The sequence below is a fragment of the Eurypyga helias genome, unplaced genomic scaffold (assembly GCF_000690775.1).
Source record: "Eurypyga helias isolate BGI_N326 unplaced genomic scaffold, ASM69077v1 scaffold27950, whole genome shotgun sequence".
Classification (NCBI taxonomy): domain Eukaryota; kingdom Metazoa; phylum Chordata; class Aves; order Eurypygiformes; family Eurypygidae; genus Eurypyga; species Eurypyga helias.
This window is the reverse complement of record NW_010228083.1, coordinates 6,129-14,689: the sequence shown is the minus strand read 5'-3', so window position 1 is coordinate 14,689 and position 8,561 is coordinate 6,129. Positions and strand designations below refer to the sequence as shown.

Sequence of the window (8,561 nt, the reverse complement as noted above, 5' to 3'; positions counted from 1 at the left end):
CAGTTGCGCCGTGGTTTTGGGGTGCCGGGGGTGCCGTGCTGCTCCGGGGGAATGGGGATCAGTTGTGTTCGTGAGGAGCCGGGAGTGGGAACTGCCTCGGGCAGGGGGGGCAGCCGCGTCCCGGCGTGCACCCGCGGCGCGCCTGGGCAGCAGTCATAGAATCACAGAATCACAGACTGGTTTGGGGTGGCAGGGCACTTACCTTAAATACCCAGTCCCACCCCCTGCCATGGGCAGGGACACCTTCCATAGCCCAGGTTGCTCCAAGCCTCATCCAGCCTGGCCTTGGACACTCCCAGGGATGGGGCATCCACAGCTTCTCTGGGCAACCTGTCCCAGTGCTCCCCACCCTCTCCGGGAAGAATTTCTTCCTGATATCTAATCTAAACCTCCCCGCTTTCAATTTAAACCCGTTACCCCTTGTCCTGTCCCTACAGGCCCTTGTAAAAAGTCCCCCCCCAGCTTCCTTGTAGCCCCTTCAGGCACTGGAAGGTGCTATAAGTTCTCCCCGGAGCCTTCTCTTCTCCAGGCTGAACAAGCCCAACTCTCCCAGCCTGTCCCCATGGCAGAGGGACTCCAGCCCTCGGAGGATCTTCGTGGCCTCCTCTGAACTCACTCCAACTGGTCTATATCCTTCTGATGTTGAGTCGCAGGCAGCGGTGCCCCCCGGGGTCCCTCCAGAGCTGCCAGAGGTGTGAGCTGGGATATGGAAGTTCCTCCTGCAGATGCTGAGGGAGCAGGACAGCACCCCAGTGTGGGTCCCGCTGGCTGGGAGAGGGCTGCAGTGCTGGAACCCTCCCCGGGCAGCCCCTCCTTGCTCATGGCGATGGGCACAGGTCATGCCACGGGACAACACCGCCTTTGCTTCACACCAGCAGAAGGAAACGGCGTTTTCTCGGCCCGTGGCCAACAGGGATGACAGTGAGTGTAGGAAATAACCATACTACAGAGCTTGGGGGTATTTCACACCTCCCGAGGTCTCCAAGCTGGCAGCATCTTCAGCGTCTCCCACCACCTGCCCGCCGATGCCCGCCGGGACAGCTCAGCCGTCGGAGGTTTACTCTGAACCCAGGCTGGGGCTGCTGCAGCAAAGCGCTGTGCCCCATGGGCAGACGGTGAAGGCGTTTTCCTGTTAGCCTAACGAAGTTACGGCATGAGACAGAAAGGAGCGCTCTGTTCCTCTCTGCTGCATAGCTCACAGCAGCGCTGTAGGCCCAAACGACACAACAGCTTTCTGGTAGTTCCTATCCAAAAAGTACAGATATTAAATCTGAGAAAATAACTGGTTTATAGAAGGGAAAAATAAAAGTGTGAAATGGCATCATCAAGTGTCTCAGACCCCAGGGCTTACACTGGAGGGGGAGATGGCTGCAGCAGATGTTGGTGCAGTTTTGGTAACAACATCGATGCTACGGGGAGTATTTGTCGCTGGTGTGGCCCTGACCCACTTCTGGGGGTGCCGGACCCCAGCACCTCTCCTCCCTAGCTCTGTGGGTTGGGCGGCTGGCTGTGCACAGAGCTGCCTGCAGGCAGGCTGGATGCTGGGGCTTTTGCGGGGGGTAGGGGGGGGCAGGGAAGGGTCACGGGGAGGCAGGAGTGCCCTGGGATGCTGTGCTGGCCCACGGGCCCATGCCTCAGCCCCACGCTGGGGCAGACAGGCGGGTACCAGCCTGCAGGCAGCCGGGGAGGAAGAGGAGGAGGAGTTAGTGCTCATTGCGGGCAGCCTTCCCAGGCAGCCTTCCCAGCTCGGGCCAGAGCAGGTGGAGGGACGCAAGGGACACAGCCTCTCGCCTGGCCAGGGCAATGGAGTGGCTGACCCAGCGCTGCTCGCTGCTGCCCGCCGCCCAGGGCTGTCCCCGGCCAGGCCGTGGCACCTTGCTGCTGGTAAGTGAGGACCCTCCTGAGCTCCGCGCTTGGGATGGGGGGAGACGGGTGATGGGATGGGGAGCATCGTGGGTGCCAACCCCAGCCGTGGAAATGCTTCTCTCGGTACCTTCTCAAGGGAACCTCTGCAGAAAGAGGAAAGAAAAAGGTCACGCAGGAGGAATATATTCTCCAGCTCTGCAGAGAGCGGAGCAGATTGCTTCTGAGTGTTTTTCCACTCGTGCTGAGGAAGCTCACCGCCTACTCAGGATTGCCACAAGTTGTGTTTGGTTGTTTTGGTTTTTTTTTTCACAGAACGTCATCAAAACTAGGCAAAAAAGTCCTAACATGGTGATTTTAAAACCTAATGCTGTTTTTAGTTCACCAAAGGCAAAACAAACCTTGCAGAAATCTTAGTCTCTCTAAACTCAATTGTCTTTTTGCTGGTCAGTGCTTTTAGGTGAAATACTTAAAATCTCATAGCAGGTTTTTCAATTTTGTTGGCTTAACATTTCGGGAGTCATTAGTTTATTCAGTTTATCAGGTAGAAATCCTGAAGTTTCCCTTCTTGACTTTTGCACCATCCCTTGGCAAATACAATTATTTGGAAAAAAAAAAGGAGGGGAGGGGGTGTTGTTATCTTTCTTTTCAGAAAAAAGGGGGGGAAAACACTCAAAAAACACCAAGAGAATGGTTATTCTTGTACTACTATTCAATCACAAATGTTCGTGGGATATCCTCATCGCATGCGCGTACATCTCCAAGAAGATTAATGATTGCCGTGCTGAACAGGTTGGATCTATTTTTTTTCCTGAGCAGGGAGCATGATTACATTCTAATCTGGAATAATAGATACACCAGCATATCTCTGGCTGGTAACTGTCTGAGTAGCTTCTGGGATTTGTTGCATAATATTCGTTAAATGGCTTAGCGGGAAAAAAGAGCCTGAAAGAAGCTCTAAAAATTATGATGAGAAACCTTGTGATAACAAAAACTATTTCCTCAAATGGATTGGAAAAGAGGTGACAACCAATCTAGCACCGCAGTCATTTTCTAAATGGAAAGGGGCTCCTGTCTTTGTGGTGATAAAAGAGGGTTTTTTTTAAATTCAGTCTTTTAAAAAAACCCTCTGATATTGACCCTGTATAAGAGATTTTTCAAGGGACAAAGGAGGGTGGAAATAAGAGGGAAAAATGAATATATTCTAGTCTTCTAGGCATTTTTTTTACCACTGTACTTGAATAAGGGCCAGATGCTGTTTATTTCAAAAACAAGACAAAAGACAAAGGGAAGAGCAGCTGCGCAGAGGCAGCAAGCGCTGCAGCCCCGGCAGCGGGCACCATCCCTCGGCTATTACTCCGCACACCCAATTACCCGCGCTATTCCAGCACGTCCCCACTGAGATAATGACACACTTCACGTGCCTGTGTTGATGGCATGGGAGCACAACGAGCAGCTAAGGGGCTTGCCAGGAATCGCAGCTAATGTACAGCAAAACCAACCTGTTGCCACTGCGCTGCCAGCCCACGGAGGGAGCGGGATTGTTTTCTGCAGCACGGCAGAAGAGAGACAGGGCTGTGTCCATTAGGATTTCTGTGCCTGAAGGGATCCAGTTTCACTGTCCTATCGGTATCAGATAATGAAGATGAAAAGAACATCAAGCCTGCATTTAAGTCTTCTCCCGCCTTGCCTGCTGTGGAGTCTGTGTCACAGCCTGGGTGGGCTGCACAACATCCGTCTATCAAAGACAGTAATCGTCCTGGACTGGCAGGGCAGGACAAAAGCTTTCCAGGTCCCAGCACAGACTGTATTACCCCAGGCTTCCCATGGCTTTGGTTCTGCATCAGGCTCTAGCCCACATCTGTTTCCCATGCCCAGATCCCATCCCCTACCTGACATACTGCTCTCCTCCTCCTTTCCATATTCTGGGTGAGGCAGAGGGTCCCATCCCTACTGTTTCCCAGAGAGGTAGACATACCTCACCCTGGGCACGCAGGCAAAGGTTTTGCAGGAACAAAGATGTGCTTGCCATGGGAGCCGTGCCTGGTGGTTCTTGTGCCTTTTTCCAACAGAAATGTATTTTAACAGAGACAATCAGTGACTTACCTCCTTCTTCATCTTCGGAAAACCAATCCTGGCTGCTGAAGCCACAGAGTGGGGTCTGTAACCCCCATCAGTTTGGAGTGTCCCTCCCGCAGTGCAAGTCTGGGCACCTCTGGGCAGATACAGCCTCAGAAACTGTCCCTTTCCTGCTCCAGGCACTCAGCACAGTCCTGGATTGGCTCCATTGAGGGGGATGAATCTCTCTATGTATATGTTTTCACTTAAATTACAACTAGCACTGCTGTGACGTTGAAAGAAAGGAGACTGGAGACTTCCCCTGAGCCACAGATCATTGTAAATGCTTAGTTTTACAAAATGCACCGTTTCGCTTAACATCATCAGTCATGTATTTTGCATGTTAGGTGCTGACTCTGTCTTTGCTGATGTACCCGATGCTGAGGAGTCTCGCTCTTCAGCTGCACTCTCTCGTCACCGGCAGCTACATCTCTGGGACCCACTCCATTGCCTTCATCAACTGCGTCAACGAGCAGATTGCCAAGGATATTGCCAGGTACAGGGGCGCTTCCCCTGCTTGTCTGCTTGAACCCTTCGAAAGCAGCTTCTGGTGGAAGAAAGCCTTTATTGTCCCTCGAGAGGAGCTGTACTTCTCCGTACGTTGCACTGCTATCCGAACGGTGCTCCTCTTCTCCTACACTCTGTTTCTCTCTCTCACATACCCACTTAAAAAAGCTCTGCTTTCTAAACAAAAGCTGACAATTGCCTCTAAAGTCAATGTCACAGTAACATCAAGCCAATTCTCTATTTATTTCACTGTCTTGTTTTCAAGACCCATTTTAAAGCCATGGCCCTAAATCTTTGGGTCCTCAGATGGATTAAGCCCCAGCTCCATGTTCTCTAACCTGTCACAGTCCCTCTCTGGAACAACAGTTTGAGGAGAAGCATTTATGGAGAGGGACAAAGCATAGTAAACACAGAAGAGGCACTTGTGAGGCTCCAGGTGGAAGCCTGCGCTCTGCTCACCAGACAAACCAGGCAATGAGGGCTTTACCTTGCTTTTTTTTTTCTCTCTCTTTCAATATGTGAGATACTTTGCATGATATTTTGCCAGCAGTTTTTTTCACATCTCCGTCAGACCCTGACTCAATAGGTGGTTTGTTCAAAGTACTGAAACCGTCTTGACTGGGGAAATGTTTATGATGGACCATTAAGTTTCCTGCAACACCTCCTGCCCTGTTTTCCCTGCTGCTTGCCAAAAACTCTCCCCATCCTCTGTAAAGTGTGCCCAGTCAGTGACTCAGGAACTGACAGGCTACTGAAAGGGATTTTGTATCACCTTAAATACTGCAACTGTATTAACAAATTCAAATAGAATAGTATCTGTAGCGCTTGATGCCTTCTGAAAAAAGGAGTACATGGCTGGTGAAAAGAGCCTCAGTTCCTGAACACGCTTCATCTGAACAGCTCTGCACATGTTTTCCACTCTTTGTTCCTTACATTGCAGGGAAGAGAGAGGAAATAAATCACTCCCCATTGCTGAGATATATGTACTTTGGTTGCCTTTTTACTGGTGGGGTAATTATTCCTTTGTTTCGGAATTTGGATGAATAAGCCATGATTGTAGAGGACGAGAGAGGGTTTCTACACTTATTTTCCCACCCACCGTTTTCCTGGTGCTGTCGTGTTTATTCTTCCTTTATGTTGCTCAGTGGAGCACTCACTTTGACGGATCAGACTGCAAGGAAATTTTCTGCTGGTTTTAAGGAAAAGGAGCTCAGGGTTTGTGAATGCAGATTCAGGTGGAACTCAGCATCAGGCTTGTTCATTGCCTCAGTTCTAACCCAGTTTATCTGGATTACTATGAACTTAAAATACTTAGAAGGAACCATGAATTCACACAGGAGACTCGGTCTCTCCCCAGTGCCTGCCGTGAGAAGCTGACCCCTTTGAGCTGGATGGTATGGCCGTTGCACCTCATATAGCTAACACCCAAGCAGCCTGTCAGCCTCCGCTTCTGCCCTAGATTTGTGTAGATTTTCTATGTTTTTCTGCTTATTAATATTTTATCTGTCTCAATTCAGATCCTATTGTGAGGCAGGGACAAAGAACCGTACATTAAGTACCCAGCCCAAAGATATCATGTATTATGCAGACGTTTTTCCACAGATCACATTCAGCTTCTTACAACATTTCCCATTTGCATGGTGGCCGCTTGTTTCTGCTCAGTTTGCTATAACAAAGCTCAGGATCTCGGGTAGGATCGGAGTTTATTGGGACAGAGCAGAAGCAGTTGGAAGGTACTCACCCAGATCAAAAGGTTCCTGCGCTAAAGTGACTTGGAAGTGGCAGAGAACAAATCCGATATGATTCATGCCATGTGTCTGACATGATGAACACAGCAGGGATATCTCCGCTCGTGCTGCTGCAGTTTGTTGGTCTACAGATGAACTCAAGATGCTTTACAAGCATTAAATGCCTTGAACTGGCTACACAGGGTGAGAGCAAACAACCCGGAGCCTCCTCAGCTCCTGTCCTCTCAGGCTGCGGTTCCTCTGAGCCATCGCAGAGAGAAGTCCATCTCCATCCCCTTGCTGTGCTTAAAAGCCAAACCCAATCCCAGGAGTTAGCTGGGTCCAGGCACTGCTGGAGTGGTGAGATGTCATCGGATCCCTCCCTGCCCCACAGCAGAGCCTGGGCAGCCCCAGAAGGGCATCTTTGCCTTGTGCTCACAGTTGGAAGGTACAAACTTCTACAGACAGACAGGGAGGGCAGGGATGTCTATAAAGATGTGCAAAGGACCTGATGCATGTTCAAAGAAGAGCCCAGCTCTCCTGATGGGTCAGAGGCCAGTCTGCAATGCATGATGCAGTTGCACATTAGCACCCTGACTGGGGTGTCTTCAGATTGTCTTTGGGGACACCCAGTTTGCTTTGTGTCTCCTCCAGCCTGTACCATACCCTGGGTGCAAGGACAATAAATTTTTAACTTTCTCTGAGCCACAAACAGCCTGGAGAGCATTCTGGATTGGAGCAGAGGTTAATCAGCAGTTTTAATTCTTTAGCTCGCTAAGGGTTAATTTTTAGAGGTTATTGAATTGAGCCTTTCAGTATGTAATAACTCCTGCCTTCTCTGCAGTTCAAGGTCATCTAGAAGTTAAATGTTTGCATTGTCAAAGCACTTGGTACAAAGCAGGGCCTGGCAACAGCAGTGTTAAAGAAAACCTAATGTGAAGTCAGTCGTGTAGCGCCTTTAACGGAGCTGCCTGCAAGAGGGAGGGGGCTGCCCTTTCTGTGAGAAGGGCCCAGGCATTGCTGTGGTCAGAAAACACAACATTTGACCTAGTCCTTGTAAAATCCGCCCTGAGATTGCTTCAGTATTCTTTAATCACTTAAACATCACTTCTGCTGGCAGACCCAAGCAGCTCTGCAATGACAAATCAGCCCACAACTAAAGGAGGCAGCCAGAGGGAAGGAATTTATTTGGGCTTCAGATTTCTAGGATGTTTTGGGTAGAAAAACCTTGATGCTGTTAATTTAACAAGATCCACATTTAGCCTGCTATGCAAGGTAGAAGCACAGTTAGACAGCATAAATACAGGACTGGGAGACAAACCCCTTGGTGTCCATCCCAGCCCTGGTTCTCGCAGCCCCGTGGCTCAGCCCCTGCCCTGCTGTCCCCATGGTGAGATGGGCACGGGCTGACACAGGGCAGGATCCTTGCACCGTGTGAGGCACAGGTCCCGTGTGCTGCTCTGGGCCAGGAGCAACACCCAACCTTCCTGCTTAGCAGTGGGGACAGTGGGGACAGTCCTAGTGCTGTGCCAGGAGGACCTGAGCCAAAGCAACTCCAGCTGGAGGTCACCTGTGCTTTTGCTTTCCCAGGGTAATAATTAACCCCAAATCCCACGTCTCCAATACCAAAGTTGGTGTTGACGGTCAGGAACAGCATGAGGGAATGTCCCCGTGGCTGGAGGCGAGCGCCAAGCCACAGCAAGCTGGGGCAGGCACTAACTTCCCCCTCCTGTCTCACCCAGGGCCATCCTGGATAAGAAGCTGGCTGCCTGCGTGAACATCCTGCCGAAGAGCTCAGCCCTGTAAGTCGGGCTGAATATTCCCCAATGGAGGAGGCAAACCCGGCGTTCCCCAGGCAGGGCAAGGAGGAGCTGGACACCCCATGACCCTGGGGAGAGGAGGCAGTTTCCAGAAGCCTGCTGGGTCTATTGTTGCAGATGGTAGAGATGATCCTCACCCGTGCAAAGCTCATTAAGGAGTGCAGATGTTCCGACTGCCACTGGGGGCCAGTTAGTTATTGGTTACTTAGCTACACGGAGATCTAGCGAAGAACAAGGGGATTTATGGTCCTGAGGACATAGTGACAGTTTTTAGAGGATCTAAAAGGAAGCTGAGATAAGGACCAGAAAACGCCTTTACAATATTAAGCAGCACTTTCAGGGAGGAAGAACAGTATTGCTGAGCTTGAAATATGTCCGGCTGTGCTCTGCAGGTACCCTCAGACATCCGTGCCCCCAGATCGCAGCCTCCCTGCAGGAGGGGTTCCTCACAGTGCACACCCTCCCCCAGCTCTCCCATAGCCCAGCTGAGGCTGCTGAAAAAGGCCAAACCCAGTGATATCCCTCT

The 8,561-nt window shown here is 50.6% G+C and overlaps 1 protein-coding gene across 1 annotated transcript in view; it reads left to right on the top strand.

Moving 5' to 3' along the window:
- Positions 1–4,349: 4,349 nt before the first annotated feature.
- Positions 4,350–8,561, top strand: part of CUTA (cutA divalent cation tolerance homolog (E. coli)) — a 5,887-nt gene continuing 1,675 nt past the window's right edge. Inside the window, exons 1-2 of the mRNA XM_010158430.1 lie at positions 4,350–4,477; positions 7,958–8,017. Of these exons, the coding sequence (XP_010156732.1) occupies positions 4,350–4,477; positions 7,958–8,017 (188 nt within the window). The remainder of the gene's footprint in view (positions 4,478–7,957; positions 8,018–8,561) is intronic.